This window comes from Gracilinanus agilis, chromosome 3, assembly GCF_016433145.1.
Source record: "Gracilinanus agilis isolate LMUSP501 chromosome 3, AgileGrace, whole genome shotgun sequence".
NCBI lineage: Eukaryota > Metazoa > Chordata > Mammalia > Didelphimorphia > Didelphidae > Gracilinanus > Gracilinanus agilis.
This window is the reverse complement of record NC_058132.1, coordinates 7,219,461-7,245,596: the sequence shown is the minus strand read 5'-3', so window position 1 is coordinate 7,245,596 and position 26,136 is coordinate 7,219,461. Positions and strand designations below refer to the sequence as shown.

The 26,136-nt window shown below is 38.8% G+C and overlaps 1 protein-coding gene across 1 annotated transcript in view; it reads left to right on the top strand.

The window, feature by feature from the left end:
• The window catches only part of LOC123240695, a 44,070-nt gene that overhangs the window by 7,969 nt on the left and 9,965 nt on the right, over nucleotides 1-26,136 (top strand). Inside the window, exons 3-7 of the mRNA XM_044668415.1 lie at nucleotides 11,017-11,091; nucleotides 11,208-11,334; nucleotides 16,894-16,980; nucleotides 18,860-18,996; nucleotides 24,486-24,566. Coding sequence (XP_044524350.1) covers nucleotides 11,017-11,091; nucleotides 11,208-11,334; nucleotides 16,894-16,980; nucleotides 18,860-18,996; nucleotides 24,486-24,566 — 507 coding nt within the window. The remainder of the gene's footprint in view (nucleotides 1-11,016; nucleotides 11,092-11,207; nucleotides 11,335-16,893; nucleotides 16,981-18,859; nucleotides 18,997-24,485; nucleotides 24,567-26,136) is intronic.

Genomic DNA, 26,136 nt, shown 5'->3' with positions numbered 1-26,136 from the left:
TTACAATTTTGTCCATATCATTCCTGTGTTTGTCTTAGCAAGTATATTCTCAAGTATTTTATGTTGTCTATAGTGATTTGAAATGGAATTTCTCTTTCTAGTTCTTGCTACTGTATTTTGTTGGTAATATATAGAAATGCTGATCACTTATGTGAGTTTATTTTGTATCCTGCAACTTTGCTAAAGGTATTATTTCAACTAGTTTTTTAGATGCTTCTCTAGGATTCCCTAAATATGCCATCATATCATCCACAAAGAATGATTGTTTGGTTTCCTTATGTCCTGCTTTAACTCCTTCCATTTCTTTGTCTTTTCTTATTACTAAAGCTAGCATTTCTAATACAATATTAAATAATAGTGGTTTTAATGGGTATCCTTGCTTTATTCTTGGTTTTCTTGGGTAAGCTTTTAAGTTATTCCCAGTATAGAGGATACTTGCTGCTTCTTTTAAATAGATACTACTGGGGGGCAGCTGGGTGGCTCAGTGGATTGAGAGTCAGGCCTAGAGGCAGGAGGTCCTAGGTTCAAATCTGGCCTCAGACACTTCCTAGCCGTGTGACCCTGGACAAATCACTTAACTCCCATTGCCTAGCCCAGTGATGGGCAACCTTTTGAGCTTGGTGTGTCAAAATTCGCCAGAAAAACAAGCATAACACGGGTGGTGTGTTACTTTGAGAAAAAAACACATAATTTCGCAATATTTATAATTTAAATAACAAAAATATATTATTATATTTTATAAACCAAAATAGGCAAATTAATATAGGTAGAATTGTCATCTATAGTGCACAGAGTGTCTATACTACACTACAACAAATGTTTCATCCTCGGCATGCAGCCCCATACTTCTCTGTATGTGGCTCCATGTGTCATCGAAAATAGCTACGTGTGTCAGTGCTGACTCGTGTGTCATAGGTTTGCCATCACCAGCCTAGCCTTTACCACTCTTCTACCTTAGAAACAATACACATTATTGATTCTAAGATGGAAGGTAAGGGTTCTTAATAAATAAATGAATGAATTAATTAAATAGATACTACTTATCATTTTAAGGAATGGCCCATTTATTCCTATGCCTTCTAGTGTTGTTAAAAGGAATGGGTAGGGTGGAGTGGTGCCAAGATGGCAGCTTAATAGTAAAATCTGAAACCACTCTGAGAATTCTTCCAAACCAATCTTGAAAAAGACCCTCAAAATGACAGGAATAAAAACCAACAAGACAGAAAGGGGGCTCTCTTGTGAAAAACAACTTGAAAGGTAGGCAGATAGAGTTGATTTTCAACGGATAAGGAGGAACTAGAAGTAAAACTACACAGAGAAGTCCAGGCTGACCACTACCCACCTATTGTGCCTGGTTCAGAGCCTGGGCATGGGCCAACTTTGGGATCCTGTTACCCTGTCTGCAACAACAAAACACTCTGCCCTCATCCCTTGAAGTCCCAATCAGCCTATGCTGATACCCTGAAGTCCCTAGCCCTCAGCCCTTTGGAACCAGGGCTAAATAGCTTACCATGCTGAGTCTTGCAATCCATCAGCAGAGGAGAAAGAATCTGCATATATATATATATATGCATATATATATATATTTTTTTTTTTTTTCAGTCAAAAATGTTACCTTCTGTGTAGTCAAGACAGGGTGGGATTCTCTGAGGAAGGGCAGCTCGGCTTGGAATAATGAAGCAGAAAGCAAAATGGAGGGTTTGAGCAGAGCTTCTAAGGATGCTGCTCTATTGAAGTATTCATAAGGAAAATCATTACCCAGAGATACATGATGGATGTGACTTGGTGACAGACAAGGGAAAGCAATACAGATTGCTACTTCAAAGGAATACTTTTAAGATACAAGGTCCAGATTAAACATTAAATTAAGGGTTTGCCAAATCCTTATTACAGGTAAAGCTCATAAATTCATGGCTATATGACAAAGCATAAGAAAGATGGGGAGGGGGAAAATCAATAAGAACAAATCCAGGGAACATGGTGTGAGGTACTTTTGAGGGTGGGGACTTTAACTATCCTGTTCCTCAAGATGTAGAAATATCTAACTTGTGAAATCTTATTGATGTTAAGGATGTTTGATAGGCAAAATAGGAGGAATCCAGAGATTTTTGAGATGCCAAATGGGAGGCTTCCTCTTGTGCTAATAACTTCATCTCAATGCTAATGTAAATACCTTTTAAGCTGGGGATAAGGCCAATTTTTTATTCAGCCAGTTTGGCAAAGGATGGAATTCCTATCTAAAGCAGGAAGTAAAGGATGAACTTTGTTCTGTGGACTTTTTTAGGAATCTGGGATCCCCACTATATCTTTCTTATAGGTAGGAGATCAAGAATTATTAACTCATGAGGTTTTCTCATTTTGTTACAACAAGAAAATGCTTTCACAATAATATCTTGTTTTTTTCCTGAATCCTTGCTTTGGCAATAAGATCCAGGGTGAAAGATGTGGGTTTGACTATTTAAAAGGTTAGTAAAAATCAGAAATCTGTTATCTCTGTCTGTCTCAGGCTCAGAGGGTAAGTTGGCAGCCCTCAGTCCTGGATCTTCCAAGAATTCAATCTGAGGGGGCAGCTGGGTAACTCAGTGGATTGAGAACCAGGCCTAGAGATGGGAGGTCCTAGGTTCAAATCTGGCCTCAGACACTTCCCAGCTGTGTGACCCTGGGCAAGTCACTTGAACCCCATTGCCTACCCTTACCACTCTTCTGCCGTGGAGCAATACACAGTATTGACTCCAAGACGGAAGGTAAGGGTTTTAAAAAAAAGAAAAAAAGAAGAAAAAAAAGAATTCAATCTGACTGCTGTATATATCAATGAAAGGGTTTAATGATGTAAATTGACAAGAACTGGGGTAGGAGGGAGAGCCAAGGAAGGTCCCTAAGCTAAGAGATCTATTCTCCACCCTCTAAGCTATGAGGCTTGCAAAAAACCTATCTTCATTTTCTTCAAAGCTAAGTTAACACCCTGACAACTGTGCTGTAACCCAAAATACCCCTGTGCTAGCTTCACTATCTATGGCCTCTCAAAAAAAGTCTTTGGTAAAGGTGAACAGATCAGCTGTTTAAGGGTAGTGACCAGATGACAGGTCACCAAGGTCTCCAGGCTAATGCCTGCAGGGTTGTTGGAGTACAGGCAGATTAGTTTTCGATTCAGGCTGGCTTTCTTCTCAGAGTAACACTGGTAGCTTATAATCAGGAACAAAACAGACACACCACAAGAACAGAACAGGATCCAAAGTAACAACAGAGGAAGAAATCAGTACAGAAAACTAAAGCTGGTTTCAAGGCTTAACCACTTTCCCCCCAGGGCAGGCAATTAACTCCCAAAAGTCCCTCTCAAAGTTCTGACACCAGCTGGAACTCCCCCCAGCTTCAGCTTCAAGTCCTCTCTTTATTCTGTTCCCAGATTCTTTTGGAACCCTTCTCCTTTGCATTCCAGCCAAGATCTTTTTGCTTTTCACCCTGTATCCCTTTGCACCTTCCCTTCCCTCTCTATTCTCACAAGGGTGACAATTTCAATTTACTCATATGTATGTCATCTTTTGTAACCCCTACAGAAAAAAAAGATATCTGGAAAAAATTGAAGGATAAGAAGAAATATGCCTTCTTTTCAGTAGCACATGGTACATGCATAAAAACTAACCGTGTACTAGGGTATAAAAACTTCAAACAAATGCAGAAAAGCAGAAATAATAAATGGATCCTTTTCACATCATAATGCAATAAAAATTACAATCAATAGAAGTTTGTGGAAAGGCAAATTACAATTTAATTGGAAACTAAATTATCTAATTCTTTAAAACAGGGGGTCAAAGAACAAATCACTGATTTAATTTAAGAGAATGACATGTCAAGAAAAGGAGACAACATATCAAAACTTATGAGACACCATCAAAGTAGTACCCAAGAAAATTTGTATCCCTGAATGCTTATGTCAGTAAAATAAAGAAAAAACAGATCAATGAATTGATCATTCAACTAATAAAACTAGAAAAAGAACAAATTTTAAATTCCCATTTAAAAAATAGATTGGAAATCCTAAAAATCAAAGCAGAAATTAACACTATTGAAAGTAAAAGAACTACTGAACTAATTACTAAGACTAGGAGTTGGTTCTATGACAAAAACAAATAAGATAGTCTGTTGGTTGATTTTATTTAAAAAAGGAAGGAAGAGAATTAAATTACCACTATCAAAAATGAAAACGATCAATTCAGTTCCAATGAAGAGAAAATTAAAGCAATCATTAGGATATATTTTGCTCAACTCTATTACAGTAAACCTGTTAATCTAGGTGAAATGGATGAATATTATGAATATTTGCAAAAATATAAATTGCCCAGATTAACAAAAGGGAAAATAAAATACTTAAATAATCCCATCTCAGAAAAAAGGAATTCAAGAAGCCACCAATGAAAGTCTCTAAGAAAAAATTCCCAGGGCTAAATGAATTCACAAATGAATTCTATCAAACAATTAATGCCAATATTATACACACTATTTGGCAAAGTAAGCAAAGGAGTATTACCAAAATCTTTTTATGACACAAATATGATGTTGATATTTAAGCCAGGATGACTGAAAAAAACAGAAAATTATAAACCAATTTCCTTAGTGAATATCGATGCAAAAACCTTAAATAAAATTCTAGCAAAGAGACTATACCAATATATCACAAGTTTTATTCACTATGACCAAGTGGGATTTATACCAGTTATGCAAGGCTGGTTTAATATTAGGAATATCAGCATAATTGACCTGATCAATAAACTTACAGAAAGCACATGATTTTCTTGATAGATGCAGAAAAAAACCTTTCACAAAATACAATGCCCATTCCTATTAAAAACATTAGAAAGCAAAGGAATAAAAGGACCTTTCTCCAAAATAATAAGTAGTATTTATTCAAAACCCTCAGAAAGTATCAACTGCATAGTTAGAAGTTAGTTAAGGATAGTTAGAAGGCTTCCCAATAAGATCAGAAGTGAAGCAAGGGTACCCATTATCACCACTATCATTTCATATTGTAGTAGAAATGCTAGCTTTAGCAATATAAGAAAAAGAAAGTGAAGGAATTAAAGTAGGCAATGAGGAAACTAAACTATCACTCTTTGCAGGTGATATGATGGTATACTTAGAGAATCCAAGAAAAATCAACTAAACTAGTTGAAATAATAACTTTAGCATAGTTGCAGGTTACAAAATAAACCCACATAAATTATCAGTATTTCTTAATTTCCAATAAAACCTAGTAGTAAGAGTTAGGAAGAGAAATTCCATTTAAAATCACTCTAGACAGTATAAAATACTTGCGAATCTCGTTGCCAAGAGAAATATAGGAATTATATGAACACAATTACACAAAACACTTCACAAAAATAAAGTTAGGTCTAAACAATTGGAAAAATGTTAATTGATCATGGGTAGGCCAAGCTAATATAATAAAAATGATGGTTCTATCTAAATTTACTTGATCAATATCATACTAGTCAAACTAGGGAGGGGGAAAAACTTGGGCAACCAAAAAAAAGACTAGCAAAAAATCATCTGAAGAACAAAAGAACAATATCAAGGGAACTCATAAAAGAAGTGAAGGATAGTGGCCTAGAGGTACCAGATCTTAAACTGAACTCTAAAGCAATAATTATCAAAGCAATCGGCCCTGAGAAAGTCAAAGAACCTCTTCTGCCCCTTTCCATTCTGTACTCCTTCCCTCCCCCTTACCACCCGCCATATTCTCAGGATCCAGAGACACAGGTCTCCTTGCTATTCCTCACCCCCGCTCTCCATCTTCTGAGGCTTCATTTCCTAACTCCTCCCCTTCGTCCACAAGCCCTGACTGCTGACCCCTCGATCTTTGCTTCCTGATTTCCTTGTAATCTGGACTAAGATCTACTCTTTCTTGGTGCATTTTGTTCAATTTCCTACAATTTTCTGTGGACATTGTTTGTAGGTAACAAGCATTTATGGATGTAGTGGCAGAGCCAAAAGGCCAGACAAGAGAGATCACCCCCCTGTACACCGACTAACCTTGTAAGAAGTGGTCTTTGATGCCACCTTCCTGCCAGACCCTTGCCTAACTCCCCTGTTCCCACCCAGGGGGCCTGCTCTCCATAGCCAGCCTAGCTCCTCTCCCCCAGTGCCCCTCTCTGCCTATCTTGGTGCTAGCCCCTCCCAGGCTCTTTCCTTCTTGAGCTGGGGAAGCACTGTGCTGTCTGTCATATTCCCATCCCCCAGCACCTACCCCTGAGGCTCTCCTGTAGCCTGTGGGGAATGGTTGTCAAAAGGTAATGTGCGAGAGAACTAAGTGACTGTGTTCTGGGAGAAACACGCCCAAATCTGTAGCAGAGTCTCTCCCCAGAATGGGAGACTCAAACTCTTAATCTATGAGTTAGAAAGGAATTTTCTATGAAGAAGAGGTTTAAGGTGGTATAATAGCTGGTGGAATGGTCTGGGGGTTAATCAGGTAGCCTTAGGGCTATGGATCTGGAGCTGAGTGGAGTGGCAGCTTCTGCCCTCTGTGGATCAGGGTTGACATATTGATTAGGGTCTGGGGACTGGTCGTCTCCCATTACAGAGAAATCTTCATGGCTCTCCAAAACCTTAGAAACTGGCATGGCCCAATCCAGGCAGAAGTGTGTTTGGGGTTTGATGTGTACTTCATAGGGAATAAGGAACCTGGGCAGATTTGGGGGATCCTTCTGGAATGTCAGAGTCCCCAGTGCTCGCTGCCCTCCTAGAATGTGAAAGGGGTGGGAGTGGGGGGCAGAGACGGCCTCGTAGACAGATGACCTCTTATAATTAATAATAATTAATTATGTCTAAGAGGTCAGAGCTAAAGGAAACATGGAACAATTTGAGTAATTAGTAAGAGATCAGGCACAAAGCGATGGCCCAGTATAGTACATTACTGAACCAGTACTAACGATTGATGTTGCAGAATGGGTAACTGATCCATCTGCAATTCATGCTGGACTAATGCCTCCAGTACAGGTTTTTCAGTAGATACTTAACTAGCACTAACTGGTGGGAAAAGGTGTGAAAGCAAGTGGCCTGGGAGAAACTTTTAAACCCAAGCAGGGAACTGCTGAGGTCTCTTCATTTTTTCTATTGAAATATGATGAGCTGAGCTGCTGAGGTGGGGACAGGTCCTTACCAGCCAGATGGAGAATTGTTTCTATTTGGACTGATACCTCTCTTCTCTCTCCATATCTCTCTGTCTCTCTCCCTCTCTGTTTCTCTGTCTCTGTTTCTCCCTCTGCCTCTGTATCTCTCTCTTTCCCTCTCTCTGTGAATGTATTCCCATAACAAATGATATGCATCATTTAGCAAAGATAGGATGTTTTGGCTATGGCACATCCTACCTACTGGTTCCCCAAACTCTCAATATAACACTTCTTCACTCGGCTAGATTCAGAGTCTGATCCCATATAAGTCTATGGAATTCTCTTTATTTTTTCATCTAGATAAAAGTATTTCAGTCATTTAGGAAATTAAGTAGAGAATTCCTTTTTCATTGTTTTCTCCTCGTTAATCATTGGTAATATTTCCCCCCCAGAATACACAGTACATGCGGCCTTCTCAGAAACTCTTCAAAAAAAGTTCTTAACCAGATTGATTCTGACACTTGTTGAAGAAGAATTTCAGATTGCCACATCTCTTTTCTTCTCCACAAAACTTCCCACCTTACTCAGAGAGCACATACCTTGTCCCTAATTCCATAGGGAAAAGCATTTCAGAGTGAGACATTTCTAGTCTTTATTCTTCCAACATGACTCTCATTTTAGACACGAAATGCCTTTGTCAATACTCCATTAGGCTCTGAATGACTGGTCTCAAGTGTTGGCTCTGACACTCTTCAAGGTTAGGAGTTTTGGGAAATAATTGGGTCTAACTCTTAAAAATTGTAATTGCTGTTACTTATCCGAAGGATTATATGTGATCAGTTGTTTCATGATCAATAATATAAGGGCAATAAGACAATTTTCCATTCAATGTGTATAAGGAATTATAGGAAATCAAAGATGGATCCATAAAGGCTTCTTGCTGTAAGAATTAAATTAATATCAAATACTTTAAGTATTATCTTATAAAGTTTATTATCTAACAAAAATAGAACCACTTGACTAAGTTTTTCTACCTCCTAAAAAAACCCTGCTCCACCAAAGCCACCACTGGAAGGAAAAAAAAGGGTTGAGATGGACCTCTATGTCAACGTGTAATGACAGGAAGTGAGTGGGGTTCTGGGAATTGTAATTTTGCTGGGGATCGTAATTTTTAGGGTAACAGATTCAAATTACACATTGCAGAACATGAGATTTTATTTTTGTTAATTTTTTAGTTTTATCTTTATTTTAATAACAAATTTACACATACATTTTTCCAAATTTATGTGATTTGTGTTATCTCCCTCCTTTTTTCCCTCCCCTCTCCCAGAGCTGACAAAGAAGATGAGATTTTAGTCCAGACCTTAAGGTATGCAGTGCACTCAGGAGGCAGAGACTAGAGGGGACAGTAATGAAGGCTGGGGGAAGAGGCAGAGGAGCCTGGGAAAATGCAAGGTGTCAGGAGATGAAGAACAACAAAGAGCCCTGCATCTTGGAGTATATAAGGGGAGAGGGAAGGGAGGGCAAGGTGATAGCTCTCAGGGTGACCAACTTTGTAGGTGGCTGCCCAGGTGGAATATCAAACCCTTGGGTGGTTAAAATGCCTTGGAGGAATCTGGACTGAAGAAAAGTTATTCCAGATAATGGAGGGGAGAGCTTGGGGTGGAGAGGCAGGCAGGGTCCTGAGGTCCTGGCCTTGGGTGCCATTGGAGGACAGCTGTGATCACAGGACTTTGGAGGTGGGGCAGTGGGGACTACTAGGACCCCCCCAGAGTAGACAAGTTCCAAACAAGAAGCTGGCTTCTTTCCTTTGAAATGAAGTCTCTCCATTCTTCCCTTTGAGCCCAGATTTCTCTGTTTCCTTTGGGGCTAAGAGCTTTCTGCCTTCTGGTTCTAGTTTTATCTGAATGTTGACGTTTTGCTGCCTCTGCTAGTGGTGGTGGCTGCTCTTTTCCTGGGCCTCATCTTTCCTGTCTGAACTCTTTAAATGCCCTTCAGATAGGTCAGGAGCAATTTTCCCTCCCAGACCTGGCTCCATGGGCTGCTCTCTGCCCTGCTACTGTTGTGGGAGAGTGAGTTTTGTTGTGTGAGAGGGAATGCTGGTTCTGGCCCAAAGAATTGCAGCTTAGACCTATTTCTCTCAAGATATGAAGGTGTCTGTTGAAGTATATAACACATAGTGTCATCCTGGGGATGGACAAAGCCATTGCAGAGTTGTGGAATAGCCCCCAGGTGGGTACAGAGGACTGTGGAATGGCCCCTGTAGGGTTTTAGATTTCTAGATTGTATTGAGGGTGTGGGGAATTATGGCCTCCCATAATTGGAAACTCAGCCTTTCCTCAGACAATACTTCCCTGGGGTGTGCCAGGGGCATTCTAGGTGGAAAAGTAGAGAATGGGTCAGGAAGGGGTAAAATGGAAGAAAATCCCGTACCAAGTGTACCCTTTGTTTTCCATGGAGCAGATTGGAAAAGTAGGAGAGTCCTGCTAAGTAGCCTGTTATTGTTTGCTCTGGTTACTGCCTTGTCAGTCTGCCTCTTAACTTCTTCTCCTGACCCTTGATCCCCAGGTTTCCATAGTTACAGGCCTAGGCTTATATCATTTGTTTTTCATAAATAAAATGTTTTTGAAAGTTAATGTTGAATTGTGATCTTTTCGTGGAATAAATTTCCCTTTAGCCTGGCCAAGGTCAGCACTCTACACTTGCTGTCCCCTTCCTCCCAGGTTATGAAACTAGGGGAACCTCCCTTCTGTTGTTCGGCTAAAAGGATTAAGAGCAGGGCTGGCACATTTTGATGCTAGGCAAACTAGGAGGCTGAGGAAGCTTAAACTAAAACCTTCCTTGTTTGGACAAGGACCTGCTTCTCTTGTGATGAAGTAATGAGAGAGGAGTCGAGGTGTCCCGAGTCCCCCCTCCTCAGTGGGACTTCATTATTTATGAATCTGAGATCTCAGGGGATGTCCAGGGGAGGGACTGAGTGGTGAGCTCATATATATACATACATACTTGGTGAGAGAGAGAGAGGGACAAGAGACAGAGAATGAGAGAGAGAGAAAGAGAGAGAGAGAGAGAGAGAGAGAGAGAGAGAGAGAGAGAGAGAGAGAGAGAGAGAGAGAGAGAGAGAGAGAGAGGTAAAGATGAGACCTATGCTAGAGGAACTATCTTTTTTCTTTGTTTATATTATGGAGGGGGTCAACTGAGCACATTAAATGACCAGGTGATTAATAAATTAAAAATGAAGAAATTCTACCTCTTGAGAATTTCAGTCATTACACCGTCAGTGTCTTTCTTATAAATTAACTCAGTCCCCACCCCCAGTTAATAAAATGTTATATTTTAAAAACCTGAACAACTCCTTTCCTCATCATAGTTATTCTTCTTTCGATATAACTAAATATAAAATGATTGAATATATTCCCGTAACAAATGACATGCTCCATTAAGCAAAGGCAGGATGTTTTGGCTAAGGCATATCATACCCAGTGGTTCTCCAAACTCTCAACACAAGACTGCATTTCTTCACTTAGCTAGATTCAGAGTCTGATCCCATATAAGTCTAAGGAATCCTCTTTATGATTTCATCTAGATTAGAGTATTTCAGCCATTTAGGAAATTAAGTAGAGAATTCCTTTTTCTTTGTTTTCTCATTAATCATTGGTAATATTCCGTGCTCCCTCTCCCTCCCCCCCAATACACAATACTGGCTACCTTCTCAGAAACTCTTTAAAAAAATGTTACCAGATCACTTCTGACACTTTTGATGAGGAGGAATTTTAGATCGCCCCTCTCTTCTCCACAAAATCTCCCACCTGACTCAGAGAACACATACCATCTCCCTGGTTCCATAGGGAAAAGCATTTCAGAGTGAGACACTTCTACAGTTTATACTCTTCCAACATGTTTCTCTCTTCAGACACAAAATGCCTTTGTCGGTATTCCACTGGGCTCTGATGACTGGTCGCCAGTGCCGGCTCTGACACTCTTCAAGGTTAGGAGTTTGGATAAATCCCTTGTGTGCTCCAGTTTCTTCCAGTCGTTGATGAGGGTTGTACTAGGTGAATTCTGAAGGCTCAGCTCCAAATCTTGTGACTTTTGCTGGTTTAGGGGTCGATAACCTTCAAGGAGGTGGCTGTGGACTTCACCCAGGAGGAGTGGGGCCTGTTGGACCATTCTCAGAAAGAGCTGTACAGGGAGGTGATGCTGGAGAATGTGCAGAATCTGCTCTCTGTGGGTAAGGACCATTTCCTCAGTTAACTGAAGGAAATGTCTTCATTCCAAGCCAGATGTACAGGTTTTTGAGCCTTTGTTAATGATTAAAAAAGCAAAACTGCTGATCTCTGCCCAGGGTTCTCCTCCTGCCTGCTTTTCTTAAAAAAATCTTTGAATTATATGATGGGAAACTGGGACTTTCCTTTCTTGATCCTGAATTCGTTTCACTTCAGTTTTAGATAGCTTTAGGTAAAAACTTAAACCACTGTTACAGATTTACCGCCCTGAAGCTAATGTCAGAAGTAATCTAGTCCAGCCTTTAATTATACCCGAATTCTGTGTGCAAGTTCTCTTTTAATACCCACAGATTTTCCTTGAAGATGGGCATTGAAGAGAACTCTCTACCTGCCAAGGCAGCCCCTTCCCCATTAGAATGGGTCTGTCTTTAGAAAGGATTTCTTGTTAGGAAGTATTAATGTGGCAGGTGAAGCCAAAAAGGTGGCTTAGCAGAAGCAAAATGTGGAACTACCCTGAGAATCTTAGAGCAACCTTCAAACTGTTGGTTCCAAATGATTAGAGTCACAGAACGAACATGGGTAAGAGTGAGGTGGCTCTCCTGAGGAAAACAACTTGAAATTTAGGCAAAAAGGATCTATTTTGGGGGATAAGAGGGAACTGGAAGTAAAACTGTGTGCAGAGGAGTTCAGACAATCCTCCCCCTACCTACTGCAGGAGGCTTTGAAACTGGGCACAAGCCAACTTCAAGACCTAGGGACCCTTCTTAAGCCTACATTAGCCCATCCTTTGAAATACAAAGGCCTGGCACAAGATTGTAGTGAGGCCCCAAAGTCACTTGGCCAGTTCAAGCCTGTGGAGAATTCCCCAGCCCCAGGGCAAAGTATCTCCCAGTCTTTGAGCTGTACAAGCCATCAGCAGTCCCCAGGGTAGACTGAATCAGCAACTTTCTGAGTGTGCAGCCTACAGGCCATGTTACCTTGGAAGAAATGAAATTTGCAATCAGAAAATCAGAATTACAACTGAGGGGAGCAGTAATGAAAAACTGAAGTTTAAAAGAATGCCTCCTTTACCCTCAGAACAGAGTCCGTCTTTGCAGTAGAAGTCAAAGTGGAAAAAAAAAGTCTGGGAAAATGAGCAAAAAGCAAAAGAAACATCTAACCATATAAAATATCTAAGGAGTCAAAGAAGAATAAGGCACAGACTCTGTTGGGGACTGGGATACCAAAGCAGCCACATGCAAAACTTGAAATGATAATGGGAATTGGTCTCAGGTGCTGAAAGAGTTCAAAAAGGAATTCAAAACTCAAATGAGAGAAATGGAAGAAAAATGGAGAAAGGAAATGAAAGTAATGCAAAAAAAGAGATATGTAAAAAAAACAAAAATTGGTCAAGTGACAAAGGAAGCATAAATCCAATGAAGAAGAGTTCTGTGGAAAGTAAAGTTGACCAACTGGAAAAAGAGGGTTAAAAAATCAAATGAAGAAACTCTTGTTCTAGGAAAAGTAAAATGGAGTAAATGGAAAAGGAGGGTTAAAAGGTCATAGAAAGAAATATTTCTTTTAAAATTAAAATTGTGCATATGGAAGCTAATGACTTACGAGACAATAAAATAAATAAAAATAATTTTAAAAAGAAGAAAATATGAAATATCTCACTGAAAAGAAACTGTCCCAGAAAATCAATCCAGGAAAGACAATCCAAGATTTATTAGACTGTCCCCTCCCCCCAAAAAGCCTAGATTTCATATTATAAGAAACTATCAAAAGAATAGGATCTGGTAGTTTCTACATTAAAGGATCAGAGTTCTTGGAATATGATATTCTGGAAGGCAAGGAAACTGGGTTTACAACCATGAATCACCTACCCATCATGATTGGCTATATTCTTTCAGGGGAGAAATGGTTGTTTAATAAAATAGGGGATGTCCAAGCATTCCTGATGAATAGACCAGACCAAAACAGAAAAGTTTATCTCCCAATACAAAATTCAAGAGAAGCATAAAAAGGTAAATAAGAGAGAATAATATACAAAAGGATTACATATCCCACTTTTTTTGTAGAAGCAAAACCAACTTAACCAAGATTAGAAGAGAAACAACAAACTGGGAAAAATGGTTTCATAACAGATTTCTCAGAAGTGTAAAGAATTAAGCCATTTATATGATTCCAAATCATTCTGTAATTGACAAAAGGTGAAAGATTATGAATAAGCAGTTTTCACATGAAGAAATCAAAGTTCTCAATAATCATATGAAACAAGTTCTCAATCCCTCTTGATTAGATAAGTAAATTAAAAGAACTCTGAGGTACCACCTCACCCCTACCAGATTGGCCAATATGATAGTAAAGGAAAGTGACAAAGGTTAGAGGGGATGTGGCAAAATTGAGACACTTAATGCATTGCTGGTGGAGTTGTGAACTGATCCATCCATTCTGGAGAACAATTTGGAATTATACCCAAAAGGTTATAAAATAATGCACACCTTTTGATCCAGTAATACCAGCAGGTCTGTACCCCAAAGAGATCAGAAAAAAAAGGGGAAATGACCTACTTGTAGGAAAATATTTGTAACCGCTCTTTTGGTGATAGCAAAGAAATGAAAATGGAGGGGATTTCTATCAGTTGATGAATGGCTGCACAAATTATGGCATGTAATGGTGATGGAATACTATTATGCTATAAGAAATGATGAATGGGATGATTTCTGAAAGAGATGGAAAGACCTACATGAAATAATGCAGAGTAAAATAAGCAGAACAAGGGGAACATTGTACACAGTAGCGGTAATATTGTGGAATGATCAACCGTGATAGACTTGGCTATTCTTAGCAATATAATAATCCAATACAATTGTGAGGGACTTATGACAAAGAATGCTCCCAGAGAAAGAACTGTTGGAGTTAGAATGCAGATGAAAGCATACAATTTTTACTTATTTATTTGAGTTTTTGTTTTGAGGTTGTGGTTTTATATTATTCACTTATAAAAAGAAACAATAACATTTAAAAAGAAGTGTAAAAGTGTAGCTCACAGCTCCTAATTCTGCCTAGTCTAGTAAGTTTGTCCATATTTCTCCTTCATTATTCCCTCAAATTTCAGGGCAGTTGATAGGAATGGTTCATTTGGAAGAACAAAAGATCAAGAATATCAAGGGAAATAATGAAAAAAAAAAAAGTGAAGGAAGGTGGCCTAGCGGTATACCAGATAAAGCAGCGGCCATCAAAACAATGTGATACTGGCTAAGAGTCAGAAGGGAGGATCAATGGAATAGACTTGGGGTAAGTGACATCGGCAAGACAGTGTATGATAAACCCCAAAAGCCCAACTTTGGGGACAAAAAATCCACTATTTGACAATAACTGTTGGGAAAATTGGAAAACAATATGGGAGAGATTAGGTTTAAATCAACATCTTACACCCTACACCAGGGGTCGGCAACGTATGGCTCTCAAGCCATATCTGGCTCCACCTCCCCAAGGGCCAGTCCGGGCAGAGCCCCAGGATGTGCCCCAGGGGGCCCTTCAGCCCCCGCCCCATATTCCAGCGCCTTCAGCCTCCATCCTCCTCCTTCCACAGGTGTTTATGGCTCTCATGGCCGAAAAGTTTGCCGACCCTCGCCCTACACCAAAATAAATTCAGAATGGGTGAATGACTTGAATATAAAGAAGGAAACTATAAGAAAATTAGGTGAACATAGAATAGTATACCTGTCAGATCTATGGGAAAGGGAAAAATTTAAAACCAAGCAAGAGTTAGAAAAAATTACAAAATGTAAAATAAATAATTTTCATTATATTAAATTAAAAAGGTTTTGTACAAACAAAAACAATGCAACCAAAATCAGAAGGGAAACAACAAACTGGGAAGAAGTCTTTATAACAAAAAACTCTGACAGAGGTCTAATTACTCAAATATATAAGGAGCTAAATCAATTGTACAAAAAATCAAGCCATTCCCCAATTGATAAATGGGCAAGGGATATGAATAGGCAATTTTCAGATAAAGAAATCAAAACTATCAATAAGCCCATGAGAAAGTGTTCTAAATCTATATAATTAGAGAAATGCAAATCAAAACAACTCTGAGGTATCACCTCACACCCAGCAGACTGGCTAAAATGACAGCAGGGTAAGAGTAATGAATGTTGGAGGGGATGTGGCAAAATTGGAACATTAATGCACTGCTGGTGGAGCTGTGATGTAAAAGTAAAATTTGGGAGATGTCATCTTTAAGTATATATATGTATTTTCTATGGACACGGGGAAATTATCAAACTACATTTCCCGTGGTCCAACGGGTTTCCGGTTCCGGTTCTTTGGGCATGGGGAGGCCTACGTCTCCACGCAGAGAAGAGTTTAAATCTCCTGGGTTAGGTGGGAGTGGCCTCTTGGCCAGCAGACTTAGGAAGAGACGGGAGACAATAATGGTGCAGGTGGCAGTTTTGAATTCTTACAAGCGTGTGGTCTAATAACTTTATCTATCAGCATGGCTTTAATTAAATTACTAATTTATATTATTATATCAGTCATAATTATTTTTTATATTTATAATTATGGCAACCACATGGGAGTAATTCAAACTTTCAATTTTCTGGATAGTCTAAGAGGAAAAAGCCAAGAGGCTTTGGGACCCCGAGTCTCAGAAGCGATTTTTTTCTTCGCCCAGTCCTCTCCTGATTTTCCCCAGCCTAGAGGCTGTTTTACGGGGAAGAGAGACAATGGCTTTAATGGCTGCAGGGCTGCGAATTATTTTGCTCAATTGATCCAACCATTCTGGATGGCAATTTGGAACTATGCCCAAAGAGCGCTAAAAGATTGCCTGCCCTTTGAACCAGCCATACCATTGCTGGGTTTGTACCCCAAAGAGATCATAGGGAAAAGACATGTACAAAAATATTTATAGCCATGCTCTTTGTGTTGGCAAAAAACTGGAAAAAGAGGGTATGCCTGTCAACTGGGGAATGGCTGAACAAATTGTGCTGTCTGTTGGTGATGGAATACTGTTGTGCTCAAAGGAATAATAAACTGGAGGAATTCCATGTAAACTGGATAGGAATGGAAAGGAAGGGAATAAGCATTTCAAAATACCTGCTCTATGGCCTCTGTTTAATAAAGGAGTTCATAATTATCATTAATTTCACAACATCCCTGTGAGTTTGATACTCTAATTGTCCTCAATTCATAGTTGAGGCAACTGAAGCAAACAGAGGTTAAATAACTTGCCCAGGGGCACCCACTTCCCACCTCTCTGAAGCTGGATTAAATTTGTTTTTCTGACTCCTATGTTCATACCTCTTACCCCATTCACTACCTCTGCCTTTAATTTCTAGATAGTGAAGGTTGTGGAGTATGCCTATCTTTCTATTAGAAAAGGTAAATAAAGATGGAATTTTCTGATTGCAAATGGGTTCTGTGATCTCTGCCCTCCTGCAAATGTTTGAACAGTGAATACCATAGAAACAACCTGTAGTTCTTGCTTATATGTCCCCTTTCCATTAAGACAAGTAAATTGTTTATTTTTCTCTCCCCATCCCTTCCTTCTTCCTCATGCCCTGGGCTTCCAGTTCCTAGAGAAGATTTTATTTCCCGTTTCCAGCAAGGAAAAGCACCATGGCTACTAGAACAAAAGGGCCCAAAGAGCTCCTGTCCAGGTGAGTGAGGTGAAAGCAGATGTATAAGAGCTGTTATCCCAAAAAACCTTTATTTGTTGTAGTAAAGGGAGTACTAGACTTGTGGAGTGGCAGACCAACTCTGAATCATGCTGTTCATTTCCTAAGAGATAGATGATTGACTCATAGAGTGTGAGACCTAATATATGATAGATCATAAAATAAAATGAATATTTAGTATTTCTGAATTAATGACATAATATTTTTGCATCTGTAGAAAAAAACATTCCACACTGAAAATTATTATCGAGAGTTAAAAAGAGTGAAGTTGTTTCTCTGCTTAGCATATAAAATTTATCAAGAATGACCATGTGATAGTGCTTTCAAAATGATAAGAACAGAGTATCTGGAAGGTTACCTGAGATTCACAAAATTTTAAGAATAATCTAATATTTTTAAAAGTAAATATAGAAAGGGCAATTGCCGGGGGCCATAAAAATTCATGCTGTATGACAGAGTCATGCATGAATCTTGAAGCCTGCAGAGCAGGCCACAGGGAGGATGGATGCACCCACTCAAACTTTCATGTGTGACCCCTCTCTTACTAACACACTCTATTATTGGAACTGTAATGATCAATATCCCTACTCAGTCCCAGGAAAATACAGAAGAACAGTAAATGCTGTTATTAGAGCCTTTACAGGACCCCCCCCCAAACTCCTAGGAAAGCCCCACCTTTACATGTAATGATACAGGTATTCCCCTAGAAGTCACTCCATAACAAACCAGCAATTATTGAGTTAATATTAAAGATTTTAAAACCCCAGAAAAACTGCACTTTAGATTTCTCAATCCCCATACACAGAAATGAAGAATTGCCTTCAAGCTTCCCTGATCCTTGATGTGGAATGGGAGGACAAGGAATGAAAAATAGAGCAAGTTACTGGACTGTTTTTATTAACCCCACAAGTTCAGGGAACATACGAAACTTACCTTGTGGGAAGCCAATAAGAGAATAGATAAAAATCTGAGACTCCTCTTTTGACCCCTTTTGTGGTCCTTGTGATTTCTTGTTGAAATGTATTGTGACCTTATTGAAAAGCTTTATGTTCCTATCAAACCTGAATTTAAAGGGTTAACACTTTTAACACAGCAAGGAATGCTGCTGCCTGTTATAGCCAAGGCCAAGATACACCCCAACTTGGCTTTCTGATAAGAACCTAGTCAAAATTCAGCCTTGGCCTTGGTCTATTCTGAAGCCAATGTTTTGTGTTGTAACTTCTGCACATCTGCAAAGTTTCGGGGGTGGGGGTGTTCTTTTGTGTGAAATAAGTCTTGAAATATATATAATAAACTCCATGCTCCTGGAGCCAGAGCTGGAAGCATGAAGTAAAAGACATTTCCCTTGTCCTGTCCTTATTTCCTTATCAACTAAACTGCCATCAGATTATCAGAGATGATAAAGAGATCTCCACATTACCTTTGAAAAAATACTGAAAAATGAAGGACTGTTATTGAACTAATAATTGGACCGGGTTAGTGTTATTATATCATTTGATATATGATATGGAGAAAGACTGTCCAAAACTGTGGACAAAGCATACTCAGGCATAGGGTTTGAATTGAAGTCTAGCTGCAGAGAAGTTGGTATGATCATTCCTCCATTTTGAACTCATGACCTGAGTTGTGAATTGTGATGAGAATTTTGAGTCTGCATATGTCACCAGTCCATTGTGATGTTTCATTATTAAGTTATGACCAAAAGGTGTATCCAAAGACTGGTTCTGCTTGTTTAAGTTTGAAAATTCCTTTTTGCCTGGGGAAATAGGATAAAAATAAATTTACATTCTGCTATCAGAAGAAAGAACTTGTATTTCCATTTATGTGTTTCTCCTTCTTCTGTGTTTATATCATTATTTAGAGGCAGAGACTAATTTTGAAGTGAAGGAGATGCCTACAAAGCTGAGCCTTTTTGTGGAAGGATGTGGCCTCCAAAGATACATGACTGAGGGTCTCTGTGACTTTATTTTGAGAGAAATCTGTGACTCTAATGTCAAGGTAAATAAAAATCCAAAGAATGACTGTGAATTTGGTGAAACTACAGAGAAGTCCAGCCAATATTCAGTCCTAAATCAGTACATGAAATTGATCTCAGGAAATAACTGTTGTCAGGTTAGTGAATACAGCAAATGTTTTCCTGATGAATTAGGAATTGTTCAGTCACATGAGAAACCTCCTGAAATGCCCATGTATCAAAGTAATATAGGGGGAATGGCCTTTGGCTGGAGTTTAGACCTCATTAGACATCCAAAAAATAAACATATAGAGATGGTTTCTGTGAGTAATAAAGATGGGAGATCTTTCCGTCAGAACTCTGAGCTTGGTTCACATCAAATAATCCACTATGGAGAGAAACATTATGAATGTAAACACTGTGGAAAGGCTTTCACACAGAGGTGCAATCTTGCTGCACATCAGAGAATCCATACTAGAGAGAAGCCTTATGAATGTAAACAGTGTGGAAAGGCTTTCACACAGAAGGGCCATCTTGCTCTACATCAGACAATCCACACTGGAGAGAAACCTTATGAATGTAAACAATGTGGAAAGGCTTTTACAATGAGAAGCCATCTTGCCACACATCAAAGAATCCATACTGGAGAGAAACCTTATGAATGTAAACAGTGTGGAATCGCTTTTACACAGATGGGCTCTCTTGCAGCACACCAGAGAATTCACACTGGAGAGAAACCTTATGAATGTAAACAGTGCCGAAAGGCTTTTACATGGAAGGTCTCTCTTGCTGCACATCAGACAGTCCACACTGGAAAGAAACCTTATGAATGTAAACAGTGTGGAATGGCTTTCACACGGAGGGGTTCTCTTGCTTCACATCAGAGAATCCACACTGGAGAGAAACCTTATGAATGTAAACAATGTGGAAAGGCATTCATACACAGGGTCCAACTTGTTACACATCAGAGAATCCACACTGGAGAGAAACCTTATGAATGTAAACAGTGCGAAAAGGTTTTCACAATGAGGAGCTGTCTTAATGAACATCAGAGAATCCACACTGGAGAGAAACCTTATGAATGTAAACAGTGTGGAAAGGCTTTTACATGGAAGGTCTCTCTTGCTGCACATCAGACAAGCCACAGTGGAGAGAAACCTTATGAATGTAAACAGTGTGGAATGGCTTTCAAACGGAGGGGCTCTCTTGCTGCACATCAGAGAATCCACACTGGAGAGAAACCTTATGAATGTAAACAGTGTGGAAAGGCTTTCACCCAGAGGGGCCATCTTGCTACACATCAGAGAATCCACACTGGAGAGAAACCTTATGAATGTACCCGATGTAGAAAAGCTTTCACAGTAAAAGGCAGTCTTAATAAACATCAGAGAATCCACATTGGAGAGAAACTTTATGAATGTCATCAATTCAGATAGGCTTTCCCAAAAAGCTCCACAGTTGCTTCGTGTCAGAAAATCCCCCTTGGAGAGAAATCTCATGAGTGAGGCTGATACTATAGTTGCCAATTTTAGATTATTTAAAGAAGAGGATCCACATTAGAGAGAAATTTTAGGAATATGATCAATATGGTAAAGCCTTCAGGCAACAATCATCTCTTATTCCCAATTGAGAATTCCTTTTGGATAGAAATGTTATTACTGTCATGAATGAAGAAAGACATTGAAATGGAGAGTTCAAAGCTTGTTCAGTATGAGAAAATGTCTTCTGAACAGACCAGTTCCAGATGGATTCCCTTTAGGAAGGCTTTCATCGAAGATCATCTCTTACTTTATATTAGGATATCCATAATGCAGAAAAACCTAATGAATGTGCTTGAGGTATATGTGTTTTCCTCAAGAGAATGGTGATCACTATTATTTAGGGAAATGCAAATTATTTTAACTCTGAGAGACCACCAAAATCTATTAGATTGGCCATTATGATAGAAAATGAAAGTGACAAAAGTTGGAGATGTGGGAAAATTGAGATACTGATGAACTATTGGGGGAGTTGTGAATTGATTCAACCATTCTGGAGAGGGCAATTTTGAGCTATGTCTAAAGGGCATTATGAAACAAAAAGGACCTATGTGTATTTAAAAAAAAATCTGTTCTTTTGAGGGTGACAAAAGAATCGTAAAATAAGAGGAAACTCATCAATTGGGAAATGGCTGAGTAAATGGAGGCATATGATTGTAATGGAATACTATTGTTTTATAAGTAATGAGGAAAAGGAGGAACTCGGAAAAACCTGGAAAAACTTGAGAACTGATGCAGACTGAATTTAGCAGAACCAGGAGAATACTGCACATTGTGACAGCAATATTGTATGCAGAACAACTATGAATTAAGGTATTCTGAACAGTACAACTATCCAACATAATCCCAAAGGATTTATAATAAAAAATTTCATCTGTTTCCAGAGAAAGAACTGATAGAATCTGAATCCAAACCAAAGAAAAATTTTTTCACTTTTTAAATTTTTGGTTTTTTTGTTTGAGTTTAATTCCACAGAAGGATCAGTATGGAAAAAAAATGTTTAAAGGATTGTATGTGCAAAATAATATTGCTTAACATTTTATGGGCAATGGGGAGAAAATCCAAACTCAAAAATATATTTAAATGTTGGGTATTGTTCATACACATAATTTTTGTCAAAAAATAAGATATGAAATGGTGGAAGAGAAAAATTGTATGATCCATAATGAGCAGTATTCTTTCTGGAATGGAGTGTACAGGGAATGATTACAGGAAAGTCTTTACCTTGAGCTCATACTTGTCTAAACACTGGACACATTATGATGGAGATAAGATTCATTATCTCCAATTCATTATGAAAGGTCTTTTGTTGTAGCACAGACTTCATAGACTGACCCACAGAGGAGCCCTCATTAAACACCCTAAATTTCATACTATGCATAAAATATGACAATGATAAGGACTTTTTCTCTGAAATTCTAATGCTTGCTATTCTTTCTCACTATTTGTTGACATTCATTTATTATAGTTTTTTTAGCCATTCCCTAGTTTATTGGCACTCACGTGTTTTCTGTTGTTTTTGTTTGTTTGTTTGTTTTTTGCTGGCTCATATAGATCTTACCATAAAAAATAAGAGTGCATGGGGAAGATGTGGAAAGGATAGGACCTGATCCCTACTGTTCACTTCAATATATCCAAGAACTCGGGCACATGATGCATTTAGCTGATTTCTGTGTCTGAGGAGAAGTCCAACCCCTCTGATGAAGTAATAATGGAGGTTTCAAGGTCTCCATGTCCACTTTTTCTCTCAAAATATCAACTAATGGGGACTTTGAACATCCTAAGGTTGAGCTGTCAGGCTTAAGAGAAACAAGACACAACTCCTTTCATAAACAAAGCACCCTCTTTTCTGGGGATGATGGTGAAAAGAGATACATATTTTGCTTGTGAGAATTTCATGCCCCCATTGAAAAATTGTTTTATTCTTGGAGAAATTGCCTCATGTTCTTTATTGGTTAAAATCTGTAGGCTACATAATCAAACATTTATATATATAACTTTTATACATAATAAACATTCCCTCTAATCAGAGAGTCATTATAACAAAGAAAATGCCCTGGCTAAAAGGAGCTGGCTGAGCCAATTGAGTTACAGCTTTCCTGAGACCAGCTCCAGAAATCTGTAGAGGAGAGAGAGAGAAAGAGAGAAAAAGTGGAATGGAGCAGGAGCCTGTGTGGCTGGAATGAATGGGGCCATGAGGAATTGTGTTGTGGGTTAACAAATTCATTTATTGAGGTTTGAGTCTAGCTTATATAGAAACTTTGCTCTAGTAACTAAAGAAGCATTACAACATCGTGAACCAATCAGGAACTTGGAGTATTACAATGTAATGAACCAATCAGGAATTAGAAGAATTACAGAGAGGGTGGCAGGCAGCTGTGCAATTCAGTCATCACCAAATACAAATGGTTCTTTGGTCTTTGTGTCCATGTGTCCATGAAGATACAGCCCCAAGGTCTCTTGCCTGGAAGGAATAGTGACTGCTTAAGCTTTATAGATATGGTTCAAGGCTTACTGCTTGAGGAGCTGAGCTAGACACTTCCAGCCTACCTAAGGAATGGCTGGCTCCTTATCTAGAGCTTGGCCTTGGTTTCTAACAAAGGCCTGCAGTTTTCACTTAGAAATGGGCTTTACCAAAGCTGATGTCAGAGCAGAGGTATAAACCTGCCTTTTATTACTGCTTTCCTCAGTGGGCCTAAAGTGTCCTATGGCCCCATCAGAGAGATAAGAATTTTTCTTGCTCTTATAGCTGACAAGGAAACAAGGAGATTTAAGTAGATTTCTTCAATTTTCTCCTTTCAAATATAGCCAGTTAAATATTTGATGGGTTTTAACATTATCAATCTTATAGAATATTAAATGATAATAACATTACATATTGTATTATATTGTCATATTTTAGTAGTTTATGTTGTATAATACTATATTATAGATTTTAATATTAGAACCAATATCATTTAATACATATGCTTTTATGAAAACCCAAACAAATTATTTTACTTCCATAAGTGATAGTCAAATAACTCCAGAATGAAACATAATGCTTCAGAATTAGATATATATATGAAATTAGAATTAAAATTCATGAAATAATTTCTGATGTAATTAAAACACATGATCAACAACACTCATGAAATATGTGATTTTTTTCAAATATGTATTTTTTTACATTTTAAAACTTTTAATTTATAATCTAGCAACATGCAGATTATAAGAGAAGCTGCTTTTTCCAAAGCATATCTTTACAAGAGTTTGCCAAATTTCACCTTTTTGTAAACAATATATTGAGTTTGAAACCTGAAATAAAACTATCAAATGACCTTACCCAGAATTGCTTCCACTTGTTAATTACTCTTTCATTTTTAATCACATCTAAAACCCTGTATGAGGCTATTTAATATATAAGCATTCTATTAAAAGAGCAATAATAGTAGGGCAGCTAAGAGGCCCACTGGAATGCAAGACAGGCGTCATAGAGATGGGAAGTGCTAGGTTCAAATCTGGTTTCAGATGCTTCCTAGCTGTGACTCTAGGCAAGTCCCCATTGCTTGGCCCTTACAACTCTTGTGCTTTGGAACCAATATACAATATTGATTCCAAGAAGGAAGGCAAGGATTTAAAAGATAATAATGATAGTAATAACAAGAATTAACATTTATATAGTCTTTGCCATAAACCATGTAGGATATTAAGCTTTTGGGGTGCTATTTCCATATTTCCCTTTAGTCAGGTGAAATCCCATGGCTAGTAAATTACACTAACTGGCAGGATCATTGTATTTCCCAGCATTAGAGTTCTTCCTCAAAACTGTTAGCACTTGAAAAGAAAGAAAAGATCTCATTTTATCAGTACTCACTTTCAAAATTCCCAGCTCACCATAACCTCCCTATTTTCTTTCAAAGAGCTACATCAAATTTTGTCCCCATCCAAAGACCTGATCAAATCTTTTGTGTTCATTTAATCCTCTCCTAAACCTCTCTCTACCTATCTTACAGGTTTTTCAGGTAAGCAGCTCCACATTTGACCTCCCCCCCAGCTTCAGGAGCCGAAAATTTCCAGCTGCAGTTTTACAAAGAGTAACCAGGTGAAGTTTACTTACATGAAAACTGTACCTGTACTCTTTCATGGCTTGATCTGAGACTTCCCTCAATAATCACATCCTAAGTTATTTATGGAAGGAAGCCTCTATTTCACTGATCCCTGTGTTTAAATGCTTACCTTCTATCTTAGAATCAATAATGTGTATTGGTCACAAAGCACAAGAGTTGTGAGGGCCAGGCAATGGCTGGGGAGGTGGGGGGAGGCAGTCACAGTACTTAACCAGGGTCACACAGCTAGAAAGTGTCTGAGGTCAGATTTGAACCCAGGACTTCCCATCTCTAGACTTGGTGTTGTATCCATTGAACCATGTAGGTGCCCCTACACTAATTCTTCATTTCTTTTATGTTTGCTTATTGCCTGCCTTCCCTCTTTTGGGAAGGGAGAGGAGACTCTCCCTTTTTGAAGCTTTTTAGGTTCCACTCCAAACTTCCCATTCTTGCCAGGTACTTCTTTTCACCTCCTAATCTACCAGCTTTTCTCATCCCATATTATCAAATGCTCAAAACATCAGATAAATAAGTAGATGTTTTTCCATTATTATCACAGTGAAACAAAATAAGCTTATCAAGAACAGCAGCTTTCCTAAGGAACCTTTTTAATCCCAGAGTTTCTATGCTACCTAAACAAATAGGTGTTTAATTTTGCATTAACAGTCATGGAAAACATCTACACAGCCTTACTAGATTGGCATTTGTGCTTGTTTTTATTAGGTTCGCTGAGCTGACCGTCTAAGATTTCTTGTCCTGGGGTGGTTTTGATTTACAGCCCCAGCAGAAAAGCTTTAAGGAATTCTAATCTGATTCTGGCAAGGCTCAGCTCTTGGGCTCAGAAAACAAAAACAAAAACAAAAAGAAAGAAATTGATTCCTCACATGCATGCTATTGTAGTGCCCTGAAGATCATCAGAACCAGCATTATTCATATAGCGTTTGATAGATATTAAGGGGCAAAGATTCATATCAAGTGAAATTTCTTACAAATGACTCGATAGGAGGTGCTGACTGCCAGCCGCTTATCTGGCTGCCTCAGTTTAAGTCGGACTTAAGGGTGACTTACCGGTTAGAGCTCCAAGTTAGATTTAGTCCCATCTATAGTGATATTTCCCAATACCATGAATTATTATTTTTGTTAGACTGACAAGTTAGTAAACTGAGGTAATTAGACCTAATAGACTAATCTTGGTTTATGGGGGTTTTGTTTTCTAGACTCTTACCTTCCATTCTAGAATCAGTGCTGTGTAGTGGTTGCAAGGCAGAAGAAAATGGGATTTCAGTACCTTGCCCAGAGTCACACAGCTAGGAAGGGTCCGAGGGTAGATTTGAACCCAGGACCTCCCACCTGTAGGCCTGACTCAAACTCCCTGAGCCTCCTAACTGCCTCCCTAATACCCTGTTTCAATTCCAAATAGTAGGGGGAGGCGAGCTGCCTCAGTCCATTCTGAAACTTGTATTCAGAATTTCTTTCTAATTATTAAGCACTCTCTCTCTCTTCTGTCTCTCTCTTTCCTCCCCCCTTATCTCTTATTTCTCTCCCTCTCTCTCCTCCC